The 21,552-nt window shown below is 37.6% G+C and overlaps 1 protein-coding gene across 2 annotated transcripts in view; it reads left to right on the plus strand.

The window, feature by feature from the left end:
• Nucleotides 1-21,552, plus strand: part of Ankrd28 (ankyrin repeat domain 28) — a 150,627-nt gene that overhangs the window by 118,507 nt on the left and 10,568 nt on the right. For both annotated transcript variants that reach the window (XM_059274071.1, XM_059274070.1), the window contains exons 12-21: nucleotides 182-245; nucleotides 1,832-1,900; nucleotides 4,036-4,176; nucleotides 7,713-7,824; nucleotides 9,680-9,706; nucleotides 10,054-10,128; nucleotides 14,617-14,818; nucleotides 18,351-18,438; nucleotides 18,793-18,910; nucleotides 18,991-19,210. In XM_059274071.1, coding sequence (XP_059130054.1) covers nucleotides 182-245; nucleotides 1,832-1,900; nucleotides 4,036-4,176; nucleotides 7,713-7,824; nucleotides 9,680-9,706; nucleotides 10,054-10,128; nucleotides 14,617-14,818; nucleotides 18,351-18,438; nucleotides 18,793-18,910; nucleotides 18,991-19,210 — 1,116 coding nt within the window. The remainder of the gene's footprint in view (nucleotides 1-181; nucleotides 246-1,831; nucleotides 1,901-4,035; nucleotides 4,177-7,712; nucleotides 7,825-9,679; nucleotides 9,707-10,053; nucleotides 10,129-14,616; nucleotides 14,819-18,350; nucleotides 18,439-18,792; nucleotides 18,911-18,990; nucleotides 19,211-21,552) is intronic.

A 21,552-nucleotide genomic window follows, 5' to 3' on the forward strand; every position in this document is an offset into this window, starting at 1 on the left:
GAATTTTTTGTAATATTGTACATTACTAGTGTTCTTTCTTTATTTATTTTGTACTTGTTATGAATATGTAGGTTTGCTTGAGATTGAAAAGAACAATGTGATATATGACATTTTTTGATAATACTATCTTAAAATACATCTATAATATTATATAAGAGAAGATATATATTCATTCTTACAGGATTTGACATAGATACCCCAGATGATTTTGGCAGGACCTGTCTGCATGCAGCTGCAGCTGGAGGGTATGTTAATAGTATTTTTATTTCTTTTATGGAAGTCAGTGTTATGCAGTTAGTATCCCAAGAGCACCTGGGTTCATTCCAGAGAGAAAGACACACAGGCAAACATCAGCCATGGAGGCTATCTCTTTGTTCCTCTATGTTAGTTCTGAGTCCCCACAAAATAGAAACTGAAACATACCTGGAACTTAACAAAAGGAAGTTCAGGGCAGCAAAAATTGCTTCCTGGCACCTGCCTCCCCTGTCGTCGTCGTCCCCCTCCCCCATTCTTTCTTCAACTAAGTCATAAGTATTAAGTAGGAAAGAACCTACAAAATAACCTACAAATGGAAGTGTTAATTTTTATAAGGGAAAATAATTCCTAAACAAAGAAAAATGTTTATGAAATGATGAGAGTATTCAAAATACTGAAACTATTGTGAATTATTGTGAATGTTCTAAATAATACTATGTACTCTGCTGTAAATGGTTCTTTAAAAATTGTGTCTTCAGAGGAAAAAAAAAGTTGATGAAATAGTTATGTCTTCGCTCAGAAGAAGAAAGGTTGTGATTAGAACATTGTAGACTAAATTTCATTTATATTATTTTAGTTTGTGTGTGTCTGTGTGTGTCCTGATTTTTGAGACAGAGTCTTGCTATGTAGCCAAGGCTGGCTTAACTCTCAGTCCCCAACCTCAGCCTCTGAAGTGCTGGAACTACAGGCACACAACACTCTCCTTGTTAGGATTACGTTTTAAGAAGCTCTCTAGGGAAAGCTAGTCAGTTCTACTGAATGACCAGAACTCCTGGTCTCTGAAAGCTTTTTCTTACCTTAATGCTTTTGAAAACTTAGATTTGTGCTAAGCCATTTAATTCATGATTTATCAAAAAGGACATTTTTGTAAGCACTTTATTTCTAATGATAATTCCTTAATATTTCCTGGTTATTTCAAAGAACAAGTCTGCTGAACCAAGACTGCCAGCAGGCAAGCCTAAGTTAGAAAGATGAATTGAGAGCACATGCGACTCACTCCCTTGTTCTTCTAAGGTCACCAGAGTTTTAGTTAAAACCTAATCTGTATGCAACTTGCCTGCAGAAGTCAACAGGCACAGTTTTCATTCTAATATACAAAGTTGTTCCGGTTTATAAAAATTAAGTTATAATAAGCATGTAAGCATGTCCTACAATTTTGACCAACTTTCAGTCTGAATAGGAGACAGTGGGGTAAATTGACTTATTATTATGTGTTTTAAGGGTACAGGAATGTTTTGTTGTTTGTTTTTAGTTCATTTTAATTGAGTATTTTAACACTCCTTAAATTTAAGACATTTAAATATAAGTGTTGGTTTCCTACAAATTTCTTAAGATCTTTTACAAAGTGATCTTCCTTTTTTACAGTCAAATAATTCATTTGTTTATTTCCTATGTGGCAGTATGTATACACATAACTTTTTAAAGTGCTAAATATAATGAATTTTTAATGTTTTATTCTTCATAAAATATAAAGTAATCCTCAGTTAAAAATATCATTTATGCTTATTTAAGCCTACCATTTTTATCATAAAATCATTGATAATTATACTTTTAAACTTTCTTTTTTCCTGACTAGAAATTTGGAGTGCCTAAACCTTCTGCTGAATACTGGTGCAGACTTCAACAAAAAGGATAAATTTGGGAGGTAATCTGTGATACAGTTCCTCTTTAAAGCTATGTTAAATTTGCCTACTTAATGGTTTGCTTGACCTTTAACTGACTTCTGAAATTTAACTTTGTGTTACATAGCATCTTTGGGGTTGTAATCAGGATGAGTTGAGTCTGAAGTAGAGCTAGGGTTGTGGCTTATCTTCCCAAATGCACAGGATTAGATTTGATCCCTAACATTGCCAAAAGGAAAAGAAAAAGAGCACACCAGTGTACACCAGCCAGCCGAAGTCAGTGGGTTCTAAGTGTTTGTTCTTAACCCCAGTCTTTTAATTGGGTTCCCCCTACAGTCCTAGCTACCTCTGTCCCGCCCCCCTAATTTTTTAAAGAATTTATTTTTTATGTAGGTGTTTTGCCTGATTGTATGCTCATGGAGGCCAAAAGAGGACCATCAAATCCCCTGGAACTGGGGTTACAGATCATTGTGAACTCATCATGTGAAGGCTGAGCATTGAACCTAGGTCCTCTGAAAAAGCCAGCCAGTGCTCTTAACTGCTGAGCCATCCCTCTAGCTCCAATCCTATCCTTCTTGATATTAATTGTCCTTTTCCCATAATTATGGCATAGAAATGTAAACCTCTCTTGTCCCAAAGTGCCTTCAAAAAATTCATAGTACCTAGAATTTTTCTAAGTCATTCTTTTGTGAAAGTTCATACTTCCCATACCTGCTTCCCACTACTAAAAGGAAAAAATAGGTTACAGATATATGTGTGATTCCCCCCCACACACTATTATACACATCCATATTACGTACTGAATACAGTCTGCAGGAAAACAGCTTTAATAAAAGGACAAAATCTCATTGTCTAGCCTTATTGCTACTAGCATTTGTAGTAATAGCAGTTGAAGTTTCTATTATCTGTTTCTACTTATAGCAGGATTAGACTCACAAAATACATTAAAACTATTCAAGAAAGAATTAAATGCAGTTTGAATTTATTTGAAAGATGTAGATGACAGTATGACATATGTCAGCAGGTAAAAACTATGTAAGACTGTGTGATGAGAAGAGTGTAAATCAGAAGGAAGTGTGTGTGTGTGTGTGTGTGTGTGTGTGTGTGTGTGTGTGTGTGTGTGTATTGGTGCATATGATAGTACCAATGCAGACGGAAAAGAAAGGATTGTGTATGGTAGGAGGTAAGAAATGAATAGAAGAAAACTATGTTTGACCCCATAATACTTTGAAAAATAGATTGAGCTCATAAATCTACTAATAGAGGGAACAAATGGCCCACAAAATGAATTTTAAAACTAAATTTTTATTTGTAGTAATTTGCACATTTCATGCAACAAATAGTAAAGAGGGATTTTGAAGCATATTCTAATAGAGTTTAAAGGCTTTGTATTTCCAGGGTTAACTGCATTTTAAAAATCTCTATAATCGCTGGGCATCATGGCACATGCTTTTAATTCTAGCATTGGGGAGGTAGATCTGTGTGAGTTCTATACCAGCCAGTGCTACATAGTGAGACCCTGTCTCAAACTAATAAACAGAAAACACTATAATATCCAATAAAGCAAAATAATGTTTTGGTATGGTTTTCCTGATAAAGGTATTAGAGGGGGAAAAATAGACTGTAAGGAACTCTGAACTGAACTTAACTATAATTTTTGTTTTTCATTTAATAAAATCATAGAATCATCTTAATTTTATCATTCTAAAATAGTTACTCCTATGTTTAGTAGCATTCTGTGTGATTTTAGTAATCAGAGAGAAAGTAGCTATGATTACTAAGTCTTTAGAGATTGAAACAGTACATTAGCTCCTCTGAACAGGAAGTTAGTCTGTAAAACTGCACCTAGCTTATTCTTGAGAATGCTGGTATTGCTGCTGAGGCCTGTGTGGAGTTTTAATAACCACTTCAGTGTGCGTCTTGTGTTTTTCTTTTGCTTTTATTACTCAAGACATGGACTATGGGGCATTTTTGTTAGTGTATGTAAGGCAAACTTTATTAAAATGAAACTTTTTAGGTTTCTAAGCAGAATATAGAGGTTATGATTGACTTGAGACTGTATTGTAACTAAATGTGTGGAATAAGGGTCCGCTATGCTTATGTTTACAAATGTATATTCCTGGCTTTTGTATTTCCTGTGTTAATTCGGTCACAAAAGATCTCCACTGCACTATGCTGCCGCCAACTGCAATTACCAGTGCCTGTTTGCTCTTGTGGGGTCAGGAGCAAGCGTGAATGACCTTGATGAAAGAGGCTGCACACCCCTGCACTATGCAGCTACGTCAGACACAGACGGCAAGTGAGTACATGGGGGCAGGAGAAGAGGGTTGTTGTTTCTGTAAACTGGCTTCTTCATATGGGGACGGTTCTACTGCAAATGTGTATTTCCTTTTTATATTTTGATTATCATTCCCTGAATCCACAGTTTGTAAAATAAAGACATTTCATAATTATTATTAAATCCTAGCTGTTGCTGTCTCCCAAGCATCTGGTCCTTACTTGAAAAATCTGATAGAAGATGATCTTTTCTTATTCTTCCTACAGAACAGTGTGTGTTTGTTGTTTGGTTTTTGGTTTTTGATTACAGGGTTTCTCTGTGTAGCCTTAGCTGTCCTGGAGCTCACTCTGTAGAACAGTGTGGCCACAGACTAATTGATCCGCATGCCTCTGCTTCCTGAGTGCTGAGATTGACATATAGTAGGTCCAGATTGCTTAAATAAATATTATTAGATAGCAGACCAAGTAAATGTTGGTCAAAAGTGATGGGTGAGAAGAAAAGAGTAAGTGATATAAACTGGCATAAGAAATCCCATTACCAGATCCATTTGTAGTGCCTCAGTATAATATTTGCCTTCTTAGACTAAAATAAACTCAGTGAAAACAGCAAATTAGATCTTCATGTTTCTAGTTTTCCCCATGTGTGAGTCAGCAAAGAGTAAAAATGTTAAGAATAACGATTCCTCGGGAAAGATGCTTTAAAAAAAAATAGTTCTGGGAAGTTACATTTAACATAAAAGTCCATCTTTTGTTTTTCACTTTTTTAATCCTTTTTTAAAATGCATGTAATTCGCTGGGTGGTGGTGGTGCACGCCTTTAATCCCAGCACTCAGGAGGCAGAGTCAGATGGATCTCTGTGAGTTCGAGGCCAGCCTGGACTAAAGAGTGAGTTCCAGGAAAGGCACAAAGCTACACAGAGAAACCCTGTAAAAAAAAAAAAAAAAAAAAATCATGTAATTCAGGCTGGGGAGATGGCTCAGTAAATAAAGCACTTGACCTCAGAACTTACGTAAATCCAGATTAGTAGTAGACATCTGAAATTCAAACACTTGTACATTGTGATGGGAATCAGATACAGAAGAATCCCTGGAAGTTCCCTAGCCGGCTAGACTGAGATACATAGCCACAAACCACAGGAAACCTGTCTCTATGGTAGAAGTGAGGTCTGACACCCAAGGTTGTCTTCTGACTTCCACATACCTCCTATGACACACACAACCATGTCCAAATACATGTGCATACACACACAAAAGTTTTACTATTTATTGTGAATGTATATTATGTATGTAGATATGGACATACATGCCACAGTGCACATATGTAAGTCAAGATAATTTTCAGGAGTCTATCTTCCTTCTACTTGGGGACCAGACAATTGAACTCAAATTATCAGGCAATTCCTGCTTGAAAGGATGCTATTTGCTACCATTGAGAGTATCATAATGTATAAAAGTTCTAAAAGTAATTCCTGAGAGGCCTAACTGGTTTTAAGCTGTTCAGCAGTAAGGGAATAGGTTTAGAAACTGGGAAAATGGATTTGTAGGTAAGAATGCTTGCTGTGCCAGCATGAGAACGTGAGTTAGGATTCCTAGCACCCATGTAAAAAGTTAGACATGGCTACACACACCTGTAACCAGCACTGGGGGTTAAGGGCCGAGATAGGTGGATCACTAGAGCTTGCTGGCCACCAGCCTAGCTGAAAAATAGCAAGCTCCAGATTCAGTGAGAAATCCTGTCTCAAAGGAGTAAGGCAGAGAGTAGGAAAGTGTCCTCCTCTGGTCTCTGCATATACATGGGTATGCACCTTGTGTACATATACATAAATTAAAAAAAAATAGAAATAAAGGTTAGCATCAGAATGTGCATACCTACACATAGACACACATATAATTTTAAATATTTTTTTTAAACTAGAGAGCTAAGTTATCAAGAACTGTAACCTGATTCTGGCTATCTTATGAGTGTATATTGACCCATATTATCTGAATAAGTAAATAATACCTCCTACACCCCACACACACACTCTATCTGAATAAGTAAATAATACCTCCTACACACGCACACACGCACTCACGCACACTCGCCTTGATATGATCTCACAGGAGTGGGGTTGGCAGTAAGTCAGTACTCAAAAACCTTTTGGGGCCAAGTTTTAACAAGTAATAAAGACCATAAATAGACTTACTATCTGATGTGCAAATGTATCTGAAATATATAATAGCCCTATTGTATGAAACCAGTGGTCATTTAGACTTCCCAAATAGTTATGTAAAAAAGCCCTTTCATGTTAAAAGCCTGACAAAATTAACAAAAAACACAAGCAATTATATCTTGGATAGAATACTTACACTATGTAATCATGCATATAAAAATTTTAATGACAAGAAGAGAACAATTACCAGGATATAATCATTTATTTAAAATGTATGTGGAAAGGCAAGGCATGGTAAGAGGCAGAGTCAGGAAGATTGGATTAGCCTGGTCTATGTAGAGAGTTTTAGGACAGCCAGATCTACATAGAGAGACCCCATCCCAATTAAATAAATAAACAAAATGTAGGTGAATAAGTATATAAAAATATATTCAATACTAAAAATATAAAATCTAATGTGAAGCTCCAGCTTTCATTCCAAATGGTTATTCTTTCTTGTGTGTGTGTGTGGGGGGGGGGTTTGTTTTTGGTTTTTTTTGTTTGTTTGTTTGGTTTTTTTTGAGACAGGGTTTCTCTGTGTAGCTTTGCACCTTTCCTGGAACTCGCTTTGGAGACCAGGCTGGCCTCAAACTCACAGGGATTCACCTGCCTCTGCCTCCCAAGTGCTGGGATTAAAGGTATGCACCACCACCGCCTGGCCCAAATGGTTATTCTTTTTTTTTTTTTTTAAGATTTATTTATTTATTATGTATACAGAAGAGGGTGCCAGATCTCATTATAGATGGTTGTGAGCCACCATGTGGTTGCTGGGAATTGAACTCAGGACCTCTGGAAGAACAGTCAGTGCTTTTAACTTCTGAGCCATCTCTCCAGCCCCCAAATGGTTATTCTTACTGTATAGTGTAGGCAGACTTTTCTGTCCCGCCAGCCACTCCCCAAATAACCACACAAAGACTTACTATTAGTTATAAATGCTCAGCTGATAACTCAAGCTTGTTTTTAGCTAGCTCTTATAACTTAAATTAACCCATTTCTATTAATCTATGTGCTGCCCTGAGGCTCTTTTACCTCGTGTACGTACTTCCCATCCTGTTAGCTTTGCATCTCATGGCATCTCCTTGAGACTTCTCAGACTCCTCTCCTTCTTCCCAGCATTCTCTTAGTCTGGTTCTCCTGTCTAATCTTATCTGGCCTAGCGACATATATTTTCCTGCCTAGTGACATATATTCATTCACACAGTGTAAAGGCATATTCTACAGTATAGAAAAATTTATTCAGTTTTATAGTATTTCTTTAGATCTGGTTAATTTTGGCATGTGATTTGTGTGTGTGTGATTTTTTTTTTTCATAATAAAGTATTTAAATGTAAAATTTGGAATTGTCATTTTGCTGTTATTGTGTGTAGGTGCCTGGAATACTTACTAAGAAATGATGCAAATCCTGGGATCCGGGACAAGCAAGGATACAATGCAGTTCATTACTCAGCTGCATATGGCCACCGTCTGTGTCTTCAACTGGTAAGACTTCTGAGTTCTCATGACAGGACTAGTGTGAGTTTTTAGTTTAGTAACATAACTAAAATGAGACTAAATGGTCCAGGAAACATGTAGTTTTATTCTTTAACATTTTCATACTCCATTTACTTCTTAAATCCATAGTTGCTTTAGTAACATAACTCTCATTCTTTATTTTCCTTTTGAAAAAGGAAAAAAAAATCGAATCACTGATCCTAATGTGGTAGGACATACCTATTTATAATCCTAGTCCTTAAGAAGCAAAGGCAGGAATACTGTAAGTTCTGGGCTATGATGAGATGTTGTCTAAATGATGGAGCATTTAATCTCTTGAGAGGGAGAGTCAGGCACAGTGGTGTATCCCTGCAGTCCTACTTGGGAGGCTGAGGAAGGACACTGGCTTGAGTCCAGTACAACATAATGAGACACTGCCTCAAAAACTGATCAGTCTCTGAAGAAGGCTTCTAAAATCGTTGTGTTTCTTAAGACACTCACACATATCGAGCCTGGCCTCAAAGTAGCTGTGTAACTGAGGATGACCTTGAATTTTTGAGCCTCCACGTCCTGGTCCTGAATCCTGAGCATGCACCATCACACCTAATTTAGGTGGTGCTGGGGATTTAGTTCATATGAGCACACTACCAACTGAGCTATACACTACCAGCCTTCAAATCCTCATATTATTCAACATCTAGGTCTATTGCATTTATTCTACCCTTTTAAATAAATGTTTTCCATATATATTTTTTAAAGCTGTAACCATGTCTTACTTGAAAAAAAAAATAAAAGCCTCTGAGAGAGTTATGTTTCCCTCATATGTTTAGAGAACTCTGCAAGGCCCTCTTATTTCCCAGTTCTTCTTAATAAAGGGTAATCTGCTTCTACAAAGGAAGCATGGATTCCAACTGTGGTCTTGTCCTGGAATATACATACCATTCAGAACCCTACTTTGCCAAACTGAAGAGAAGGAATGAATTAAAATATACTACTGTGTGACAACCGGTTCAGGTTAAAGCTTCCTTTATAGACATGTACATTAAGCATTGCTTCCCTTCAGTAGGAAAGAAAACTCAAGGAAGGTATATAAGAAGGTCAACATATTTAATATAGCATTTCGTGTACTACTATAAAAATAGCCCATAATTTCATAGGTCACTATGCATCTTTAGAATAAAATTTAGGCTTCGTATATAGATTTGTTGTCTACTGTAGTGACTAATTACCTGTGTAAAAGACTTCTTTTCTGGAGACAAAGAAAGCATGGGTTTAAAACAGGAACTAACAAAGCCCTGTATCAATAAAGATGTCAAATGGTCCCGTAGCCATTCAGTCCCAAATAAACACACAGAGACTTATATTAATTATAAACTGCTCAGGCTTGTAACTAACTAGCTCTTATGCTTAAATTAACCCATAATTCTTTTTTTTTTTTTTTTTTTGGTTTTTCAAGACAAGAGTTTCTCTGTGTGGTTTTGGTGTCTGTCCTGGAACTCACTCTGTAGACTAAGCTGGATTCAAACTCACAGAGATCCACCTGCCTCTGCCTCCCAAGTGCTGGGATTAAAGGCTTGCACCACCACCGCCCAGCTATAATTCTTGTCTATGTTTAGCCACATGGCTTGGTACCTTTTCTCGGTCCAACATTCTCATCCTACTTTCTCTGTGCTGGCCGGAAACTCCATCTCTGCCTTTCCTCCAGCTTCTCCTAGTTTGGACACCCCATCTACACTTCCTGCCTGGCTACTGGCCAACAGCATTTTATTCAACCAATAAAAGTAACAAATCTTTACAGTGTACAAGAGCATCCTTGCACAGCAAGTAACTTCATAAAAATGTCTTTTTTTTTTTTTTATTTCAGATTGCAAGTGAAACTCCTTTGGATGTTGTAAGTATTAATTGATTCCCCTCTAACATTCAAAAGTTTTTTCTTTATTCTCGTTAGAACTAAAATTAGACATGTTTTCACATAGTACCCCTGAGACCAAAGATAGTAACAGGAATATGTGTTCAGGAAGAGGAGGTATTTACCTGATGGGAGAATGTTTCCCCAAACATCTGATTGATAAAGCTCAGAGTCAGCGATTCTTACTATACTTTTGTGATATCCTGTTCTGTGAGCTTGCTGAGTTATTGACATACTCTAAAATGGAGTGAGGGATAGGAGAGATAACGACTAATGATATATGTAAAAGTATCATTTCTAAAATTTTTACATGCCTCTCCTTTTTTCAGTTGATGGAAACCTCGGGAACAGACATGCTGAGTGATTCAGATAATAGAGCAACAATAAGCCCTTTACATTTGGCTGTAAGTACTGCCTTCATAGCCAACTTGATGGCTGCTTCACTACAGATCTCTAGTATCTGCTTGTGTTGACTCAGACTAGTACCCTAGACATTTGATTGGTGTAGTAATTACCATGGAATTACAACTTGAAGAACTTGTTTAATCCAGAAGCTTCTTTAGTGCATTCCTGGTTATCTACTTCTCACTTTTCTTTAACTGGTGGTTTTTGGCTTCCTCAAGCTCTGCTTTTAAGTGAGGGAATCAGACATGAATTTAAAAATGTGCTGCCCTCGTAAAAGGACTGTAGTTTGTTAAGCAGATTATATAAACCACACACTTTCTGTAATCCAGCAGTTGTTGGCTTGCTTGTGGACATGGGTGCTGGCTAACTGTAGTCAGTGCCACTTCACTTGCTCGTTGCTATAGGATTTGGGGACATGCTCCATAATTTCCCATCCATTTTCAGATTCCTCTGACAAGGAGATTAGGAAATATTAAGTAAAACCCATCTTAGCTCTTCTGTACTGAAAGAATTTATGTTTTAAACAAATTTGGGTAGAGGACTTTGATCATCAAGAGACCAAGATTTATCACTAGCTATTTATGTGGTGTTAAGACTAGTACTTCATTTAACAGGATCACTAAAAGTCCAGTAATCCATTTATTTCTTTTCATGTATTCTGTAACTTTTTATCTTAATATTCTCCTTACATATGGTCAAACACTGACATACTGAATCAATCTTTCTACCCCTTGTACTTCTCCCCCACCATAGTACTACTTTCTAGTTATCTAAATGAGTAAGACTGTGCCTGGCTTAGTTAAGGTTTCTATTGCTGTGATAAACCAAAAGCTAATGGGGAAATGTCTTAATCACTGTTACTATTGCTGTGATGAGACCTCATAACCAAGGCAGTTTGTAGAAGAAAGCATTTAATTGAGAATTTGCTTACAGATTCAAAGGGTTAGTCCATGCGCCATCGTGGCGGGGAGCATGGCGACAGGCAGGCAGTCAATCATGGCACTGAAAGCAGTAGCTAAGAGCTTGTGTACTGATCTGTAGCCAGAGAGAGGGCAAGACTGGGCGTGGTGTGGGCTTTACCTCCTCCAGCTAGACCACAGCTCCTAATCTTTCCTTAGTAGTCCACCAACTGGGGAATGAGCTTTAAAGCATCTGAGTCTGCTGGGGCCATTCTCATTTAAAACACCACAGGGAGGAAAGGGTTATTTTGTTTATACTTCCACAGTTCATTATTGAAGGCAATCAGGGCAGGAACTCAAACAGGAGCAATCTGGAGGTGGGAGCAGATGCGAAGGCAAGGAGGAATGCTGCTTACTGTCTTTCACCTTTAGCTTGTTCAGCCTGCTTTCTTAGAACCCAGGACCACCAGCCCAGGGTGGGCTGAACCACAATGGGCTTGGCCCTCAAACATCAATCACTGATTAAGAAAATGTCCTCCAGGCATGCCTATGGCCAGATCTTACTGGTACTTTCTCAGTTGAGGCTCACTCCTCTCCAATAACTCTAGCTTGGGTCAAGTTGACACAAAACCTAGCTAGCACAGTATATTCTGAAGCTTTCTGCTTCCTTGTCTCCTTTACCAAACTTGAATTCTAAGTACTAGGTCTGAAAATGTGAAGTCAGGATGGAGAAAGTAGCTGTTTCACTATTGGTGACAAGAAAGGAACTTGGAGCAGATGACTAGGCATTTCTGGCATTGTCCCTGTCACTCAGCCACTCATTTCTTGAGTATTTGCCAGGTGCTAGTTTTGCCCTCTGGTGAGAGTCAACAAATTAGCAACAGTGGTTTCTGAAAGTCTTGCAGTCTGTCATAGGACTATCTTACTAACTTATTGGTGTTACTTTTCTGTCCCCAGTTTGACAAGTTCTTCCCTCCCTCTTCTCCCCCTTCCTTACTCATAGGGTCTTTCTTGCTGCTTTGTAGGCTAGGCTAGCCTTAACTCACAGTCCTTAACTTAGCCTCCCATGTGCTGCAAATATAGCCATGTACACATGAAATGTACTCTTATGCGTTTCTTAGAGTATTGTTCAATAGTGTTAGATCTCTAGAACTTTTATGTCTTAAAAATTGAAACTGTAAATTCGTTAAAACAACAGCTGTACTTTCCCCTCCCTCTAGCTAGTATCATAAATTTGACTAATTTCTTTTTTTTTTTTTTTTTTGGTGTACATAGGACCTTACACCTTTATTAAAGAGTAGGGGCTGAGGAGATAACTCAGTCAGTAAAATGCTGGTAATAAAAGCATGAGGACCAGAGTTCAGATCTCCTGAACCCTTGTGAAAAGCAAGGCATGCTTGTAACCCCAGCCTTGGTGTTTGGGGTGTCGAGCAGCGACTAGAGGATCCCTGAAGTTCATCGTCAGTCAGCCTAGCCGAATCAATGAGCTCCGCGTTCAGTTGGAGATCTTGTCTCAAAACAATGAAAGTGAAAGCCAGCCAGGGTGGGGCATGCCTTTGATTCCAGCACTCAGGAGGCAGAGGCAGACAGATCTCTATGAGGTCAAGGCCAGCCTGGTCTACATAGCAAGTCCTGATCCAGGCAAGCCTGCATAGCAAAACCTTGTCTCAACAAAACAAGCAAAAGAATGAGAAGAGCAATTGAGAAAAGATATTCTACACCCATCTAAGGCTTTCACAGACATGTGCATCCATGTGCATGCACAACTACTGCTACACACACACAATACCACCCACAGCAATAAAACACATTTGCATACTAATGAGACAGTTGTGTTTGTTTATTTTTACATAAATTTTAACCAAATATTTATTTTTCAGAGTTGTTGACTAATTTCTATATGCCACATTTAAGTGGACTCATACAGTATTTCCCTTCTGAATTTTTTTTTGAGTGTCTTATTTCATTTAACATACTTTCCCCAAAGTTCATCCCTATGCAGTTCTTTTACTTTTGAGCTTATATATGCACACTGCAGTTTATATTCAATCAGCTCATCAATGGACACTTAATGTTGCTTCATCCTTTGGCTATGTAAGTGCTGCTGTGTTAGTTTTTCTAAACTGAAATGGACATAGTTTTGCAATTTAATGACTAAATTCAGTGAAGTGTGATTATATTGCCTTTTTAACTTTTTATATATAATCCTAAGAGGATTTCAGAAATTAGTTGAAATAGCCTTTTTTCTTTTTTTTTTTTTTTTTTTTGTTTTTTTTTTTGGTTTTTCGAGACAGGGTTTCTCTGTGTAGCTTTGCGCCTTTCCTGGAACTCACTTGGTAGTCCAGGCTGGCCTCGAACTCACAGAGATCCGCCTGGCTCTGCCTCCCGAGTGCTGGGATTAAAGGCGTGCGCCACCACCGCCCGGCCCTTTTTTCTTTTTATTACTGATTTAAACTCCCATTTTCAGACAACCTGATACAGCGGACACTGGAGTAAGGCTTAAGCAAAGTGTTATTTCTTCCTAATGTTGGTGCTAGACATACAGGCTTTTTCCTTTGATCCTATAGAGGAAGTGATGAGAACAGCCCTATAACAAAGCATCATGATTCCTGGTCTTCATTTTCTTTCCTCTAATTTATTTATTTTTTTAAATACTATCTTCTGTGTGTCCAAATGAGATTCTTCAAAGCTCATTCTTGGAGTAGCATGAGTTCATCCACTTAATATTACCAAATAAAATTGGGTGTGATCCAAAAATGAATTCTATTGTCTACACTCACTTTATCTTCAAGTTAGTTAAGATTGTAGATAAACTTTCAGTACAGACATCAGCAAAGCCTTGCTTTCTCTTTGCTTGTACTTTCTGACTTTTTCTTTCCTTCTTTTAAAGTGGACACCCTGAACCCTCAGTCCATCTCCTAAATTATTTTGATTCTGTCCTACCTTTACATGAGTTCTGGAAATTGAACTTACGTCACCAGGCTTGCAGAACAAGTGCTGTTACACACTGAGTCATTTACCAGCACGGTGTTTGGGTGTTTTGCACAAGAAATACTGCTTTATCATCCTTTGAAGCTTATTGCTTTATTCTCTGTACAGTATCTGGTCCATTGACATCTGGATTTTTAATATGAACTGTCTGGAAAGCTTCCTTGTTATTAGCCTTACAGCCAGGGCTTCCAGTGACTCCATGTCACATTTAGTTTTTGATATCTGCCATGATTCAGGCATTGTTACCACCTGTCACTGAGGTTTTATTATTTACAGCATATGTATTTCTTAATATGGGAGAGTGGTGGTGGTTATTACAATAAAAAAGTCTATGATTTAAACTTTCCGGCTTCTCAGTATAAAAGTTTATATTATCTCAGATATAACAATGTAAACATGAATTTGCTTACTTTACATTTTCCAAAGCAGTGGGGTATTGGGCATATAACTCAGTGGTAAAACTTGCTTACTTTCTTACTTACCTGGCATGCACAAGTCCTTAGTTTCTATCCCTAGAACCATGAGAGAGAGAGAAACCTACTTAGAGAGTCAGTCTAAATATGTTTTTTTTTTAATTTTATATATTTTTATTTCTAGGCCTATCATGGTCATCACCAAGCCCTGGAAGTGTTGGTACAATCTTTGTTAGATCTTGATGTAAGAAATAGTAGTGGGAGAACACCCTTAGATCTTGCGGCATTTAAGGGCCATGTGGAATGTGTGGATGTACTCATTAATCAGGGAGCTTCAATCCTCGTAAAAGATTATGTTTTGAAGAGAACACCTATCCATGCAGCAGGTATGCCAAATATTATACTTGATAATGCCATTTATAATCTTAATGTACTTTTTCATACTGCTACTGGTAATTGTGTTTTCTTTTTATGTTAAGTAGTAAAAAATCATATACCTTCAGAATTGGATTTATGAAATAAGATATTTAGATTATCACCAGAGTTGTGTTCTTTTACTTCTTCTCTCCCTCCCTCCCTTCCCTTCCATTGTGTTGTGTTGTGTTGTGTTTTGTTTGAGACAGGGTTTCTTTGTGTAGCCCTCGGTGTCTTGGAACTAGCTCTGTCTGTAGACCAGGCTGGCCTCAAACTCACAGAGATCCGCCTACCTCTACTTCCCAAGTATCTTTTACTTCTTTCTAATGGAAATTAGTTTAGATTAACATGTACTTTCATGGCAGTTATTAATGTTTTTAAAATAATTCTTTTTATTTTTAAGACTTATTTGAATTTCATGAGTATGAATGTTTTGCCTGCGTATATATGTGTGTGCCTGGTGCTTGAGAAAGCCAGAAGAAGGTGTCAGATCCCCCAGGACTGGAGTTGTGGGTGATTGTGAACCATCATGTTGGTGTTAGAAATCAAACCTGGGTCCTTTGCAAGAGCAGAAGCTCTCTTAGCTACTGAGTCATCTCTCTAGACCTAAGTCATTTTTATTTACTTTACTGGTGTATTATTGCATTGAACTCTTTGAAAAAATTACAGAAGGTTAATTTCTGTAAGAACTACCCCAAGTTGTAGTTTCATAATTTTGCCAATGTACTAAAAAATGCAGGGATGTGTAACCAAGTTATTGGTATATAGGAAAAGATTGGCAAAGGGGAAGGAAACAATCATAGAAATGACTTAGTACCAGCCGTATATTAATAGAAGATACAAATTTCCCAATTCTTTTTAAGGATTACTTACTATGAGGCGCAGTACTCTTTTTCAATAACCAAGACTAGTACAGTTAAAAAATAATAGTCAAGTGTTATTCTTAGTTCCAATCTTTATGTGATCTGATTCAGTTCACTTTGTGTTTATGAAGTAATCCTTAAGAACACATTCAATATATGACTTGAATTGTACTTGCATTGTTTGGGGACAGATACATTTTAGAAGGCTATAGAAATATAGAAAACATTCCCTGTTGTTTCCAGAGCAGCTATTAAAAGGGACAGATACATTTTAGAAGACTATAGAAATATAAAAAACATTCCCTGTTGTTCCCAGAGCAGCTATTAAAAACTATTGGATATTCAGGTAAGGCTTAGAGACAAATATTTTAATGAGTATTTAAACTCTCTGTAATAAAGATGTTTGTAGAAACTATCAAGTGGTATGAATAAGGAGTCATTTTCTATTATAAATAAGAGTGGAATCATCTGGGCAGTGGTGGCACATGCCTTTAATTCCAGCCCTCAGGAGGCAGAGGCTAAAGGATGTCTCTTGAGTTTGAGGCCATCCTGGTCTGTAGAGCGAGTTCCAGGACAGCCAGGCCTACACAAAGAAACCCTGTCTCAAAGGAAAATAAAGAATGGAGTCATGCAAATCTATCTACAAAATGATACTGTAACCACAGCATATTTACAGAACCAGTTTAGAGCATTCAGTGGAGCATCTGTCATCATTGTCGTTCCCTCTTTTTTCAACACATGGTCTCATCACCCTAAACTGGCTTGGAACTCTGCTGTATATAGCCCATGACTGCTTCAAACTGACAGTTTTCCTGGATCCAGCCTCCCTCTCAGGTGCTAGGCATACAGGCAGCCACTAGTCTAATTCATATGCGTTCTTGAAAAATAAAGAACACTGAGACACTCTGCCATATAATGCACCATAAGTGCTACCCATTAAAAAGAAGAAAAAACACTGAATGAAACTGGTTCTGTAGATGTCTTCCACATTCAGAGATCTCTTAGGAAGCATCTTACTACTATGCTATGGGAAAAGCACAGATTCCCCCCACTTCCTGAAGGTTAACATGCTTTTCTCACAATGATAGATACTATGGTGGTATTGTGATTATTGAACTTAGAACACAAAAACATTCATCAGTATCTGCTATGTACTGAATGCAAAGGAATTGGCTTTTTAATAATAGGCCAAATTAGATCTCTTTGAACTATCCCTAAGTATTTTGATACTTGTTTATTACTAAGCTAAGAGCTCTTCCTAGAGTGCAACATACAGATTGAGTGAGGGTGGTTTGGAGTCATAAATTTTTGTAACTTACTAGTTTCGTATAACTGTTAAGAAGTACTGTAGGAAGGCTGGAGCTGTACTGGCTCAGCTGGTAGAGTGCTTGCCTAGCATATGTGCAGCCCTGGGTTTGACTTCAGTACCACATAAAAAGTCGAATGGTGGTGCATGCTTATAATCTCAGTAGAAAGGTCAGAAGTTCCATCCCCGGTACCGAATAAAGACGGTATAGTGATACTCACCTGCAATTTCAGATAGAAGCACAAAGATCAAGAGTTCAGGGCCATTCTTTCATAAACAGTTAATTTGAGGCTTGCCTAGGCTGCAGGAGACCTTGTCTCAGAAAAAAAAAGAAAGAAAGAAAGTACTATAGACAATTAGGCATCTAGTTTTCTGTCATTACTATTTTCTATCTTTTTTTTTTTTTTTTTTGGCTTAGAAATAGTGGAAGACTTCCTTTCTATATCATTGTGTCACTTACATATTTCCATACACTTCAAGTTTATTACTTAAGGCAGGACCTGAATTTTGAAGGAGATACATTTTAAAGGCTTCTTATTGAGGTGGAGGGGTGGTTCTTCTGCTTGCCAGTAAAGCTTTGGGGCATATAAAAACATTCCTTGATAAATCATTTATTATGTGTATGCCATTTGGGATTCTTTTCAGCTATAAATCACCTAACCAAACGTTTCTTAAATTGACCGGGGTTTAGTCTCACCCTAGAGAGTGGTGCAGTTCTACAGTTGGCTGATTCCACGATGTCAGTCAGCAGTCCACCAGACTCTTCATTGCCTCTTGTATCAAAGGAAAATAGGATTAATATGATTGACTTGGTCTGTGACTGACTTAATCTAACATGGTTGACTTGATTGTACCCTTAGCTGGAGACAGGTCATTCTTTGTAGTGGCAAGCTAAATAAAATGAGGATTCTGTCAACATGAGGGAGGATGAAGGGATGGGGGGTAATGTGCATTCTCCTTGCTGTGTGCAGGAATGAGTCCTTTGACAACAAATACAGTGTAAGACTTACTTTGTATATGTAGTTGTCCTTCTGCTTATTGAATTCAGTGGAATTGCCCCCAAATTATATTCTAAAAGATGTGCTTACTCTAAGATATTTTTGTTTTATTATGTATATTAAAATTATTTTAAGGGGGCTGGCAAGATGACTCAGAGGTCAAGGGCACTGGCTGCTCTTCCAGAGGACCTGGGTTCAATTCCCAGCACCCTCATGGCAGCTCACAACTGTCTGTAACTCAAATCCAGTGGATCCAACTCCTTCACAAAGACATGCAGGTCAAACACCAATGCATACCAAGGGGGAAAAAATTATTTAAAATTTTTTTACTTTACAGCAACAAATGGTCATTCGGAATGCTTACGGTTATTAATAGGAAATGCAGAACCACAGAATGCTGTAGATATTCAAGATGGAAATGGACAGTAAGTTTTAATAATTTTTAAATTAACTTTTGTTTTAAATATCTCATTATATAACCCAGGCAGTCCTCCATTCCACAATCTCACCCTTTTCAGTGCTGGGATTACAGGCATGTGCCACTACGCCTTGCCTTTAGATTGCTATTACAATACTAGATATTCTAATACTTTGACCCCTTTTTTAGTAAATAGGTCATAGTTTATATACTGAAAAAACAAACAAACATGTATAGTTTTTCTTTTAAATACATATAAAGTTATGTCACCGAAGTGCAGATATAGAAAATAAGCCATCCCATCATTGCTGTTTTAGAGTTTTGTAAGTAATAGCACTAACCTAATTCTGTTATTGTTTAGGACACCTCTTATGCTGTCTGTTCTCAATGGACACACGGACTGTGTATACTCACTACTGAACAAAGGAGCAAACGTAGATGCCAAAGATAAGTGGGGAAGGACAGCATTGCATAGAGGGGTAAGCCAGAATTAGATTAACTAACATTGGCCCATGGTGCCCCACATCATGTATTTAATATACCCAAATTGTTTTTGCAGGCAGTTACAGGCCATGAAGAATGTGTAGATGCATTACTTCAACATGGTGCTAAGTGCTTACTAAGGGACAGCAGGGGTCGGACACCTATACACTTGTCAGCTGCCTGTGGACACATTGGAGTTCTTGGAGCCCTTTTGCAGTCAGCAGCATCCGTAGATGCAAATCCAGCCATAGTAGACAATCATGGGTATACAGCACTTCACTGGGCTTGCTACAATGGTTAAGTATCAGATAAAAACTTGCACTGAGTGCCTGCCTACTAGGTACTAAGTAAAAACAAGCAACACAAAATACATTGTGATATTGATGACCACAGCATATTTATAAGGCGGGCTTAAAATGTAACATTAGTGAAAAGAGTAAGAATAATCTATCTACTCTCTAGTTGTATGTTACTCCTGTCCTTTATCACGCTAAAGACACTAATTTTCCATTGTTTGAGATAAGCCTTTACGTTCTTTTCCTTTCTACTCACTTGGATTGATGTTGAATGGTTATAGTACAGTAGCTAAAGATTGTCCCTGAGTCAAAGGGATTGCTGTATATTGCCATTGAAGTTCAATTTGTTTTTATAATATGAATTAACATTTTGTGAGTCTGATAACCTGAGAAAGTATTTACAAATGTGAATTTTATGTAAAAATTAGTAAGATAAACTTTTAAAGCAAAATTCTTTTAGGTGGTGGGTTTCAAGACAGGGTTTCTCTGTGTACCCCTGGCTGTCCTGAACTTCATTCTGTAGACCAGGCTAGCTGCAAACTCAGATCCGTCTGCCTCTGCTTCCCAAGTGCTGGGATTAAAGGCATGCACCACCACCACCTGCCCAAGGCAAAAATTTTTATTGGCTGATTTTTTTTTTTTTAAATAAATGTTATCAGTCACCACCATTAAAAACCATTTCACACAGAAGTGTATTTCCTAAGGTAGAGCATTTACTTGTCTTTTGGAGGTTTACTCTCATAACATTTCTTATCTTGTACATTTTGTACAAGAAACAGAACTTTATACAACTAGCATGTCTGGTTGCCCTTTAAAAAATTCAAAACAGATGTGTCTAATTTTTCAGACAAGCAAAATTGTAGTGATTCTGAATTGAACTGGAAGAAATGTGTGTTAGTTCATGCAATGAGACCACACATTCTAAAAAAATTACTGCCATATTTTTAACCAAATGCCTGCTTTATAATTTGATGTTACAAAAGTGGAATATATTAAATGGTTTTACTCTGATTAGTAATTTTTGTTCAGAAAAATGGAAGTATTCTAATTAAAACAAATATTTCTCTCAAAATGAAATGATGACCAGATTTTAGAAAAGACTTGGCTATAAACTTAGTAAGCTTAAAGTCCAAAATTTCAATTTATATAGTCATTTGCTTGTATAATTTTGATTATTTTGCTTATCTCATTTATTCCTTTCAAAAGCTAATCAACTTTTCTTGACGATCTAAGCACCCTCAGAAATAACTTTCTGAGCTGGGCAGTGGTGGCACACACCTTTAATCCCAGCACTTGAGGCAGGCGGATCTTTGTAACTTCAAGGCCAGCCTGGTCTACAGAGCTAGTTCCAGGACAACCAGGGCTACATAGAGAAACCATGTCTTGAAAAACCAAAGAGAAAGAAAGAAAGAGAGAGAGAGAGAGAGAGAGAGAGAGAGAGAGAGAGAGAGAGAGAGAGAGAAGGAAAGAAAGAAAGAGAGAAAGAAAGAAAGAAAGAAAGAAAGAAAGAAAGAAAGAAAGAAAGAAAGAAAAAGAACTTCCTGAAATATTAAGAGAAATACTGAGATTGTCAGCTTGGTTCTACTCAGTGCTGTTCCCTGGAGATAGCAGATAGAGTACTCCATTCCCAACACAGATAGTGGGTTCTACCCAGTGCTGCTCCCTGGAGATAGCAGATAGAGTACTCCATTCCCAACACAGATAGTGGGTTCTACCCAGTGCTGTTCTCTGGAGATAGCAGATAGAGTTCTCCATTCCCAACACAGATAGTGGGTCTCTAACCCTTGGTGTCAGGGTTTGTGGGTTACAGCTACTGGTAATGTCTGCATTGTTAACATGACCTGAGAAGTTTAAAAATCTTTACAAGAGCAACTTTTTGAGGGATGCGCAAAATGGTTCAGCAGTAAAGGTGCTTGCCACCAAGCCTGACAACCTAAATTTGCTTCCTGGGAACCAACTCCTAGGCTAAGAAAATCTGAAGTTTTGGTTGAGATTTATTGTTTTGTTGGGTCTTCTGTTTTGTTTATGTTTTTAAAGTTGCTTTTTAAAAAGCTATCTGCCTACTTCTCTCAGCAGGCAGTGTATTTGTCCTTTTTCACAATACCATGTTTTAGGACATTGTCTTATACATGCTATTATGGAAAGATACATATAGTTTATTAACTGAAAAGGAAAGTTGCAGAACAAAATATACCATTTGAATTGTAAAAAGAAAAAATAAGTATATGCAGGCAGCTGTGTATGCCTGGAAATTTTCTAGAGCTATTGAGATCACTGGTTATGGTCAAAAGAGTGGAGGTGGTATGGAGTAGGGTCTTAAACATTCTCCTTTTAGATACTTC

This window comes from Peromyscus eremicus, chromosome 9, assembly GCF_949786415.1.
Source record: "Peromyscus eremicus chromosome 9, PerEre_H2_v1, whole genome shotgun sequence".
Classification (NCBI taxonomy): Eukaryota; Metazoa; Chordata; class Mammalia; order Rodentia; family Cricetidae; genus Peromyscus; species Peromyscus eremicus.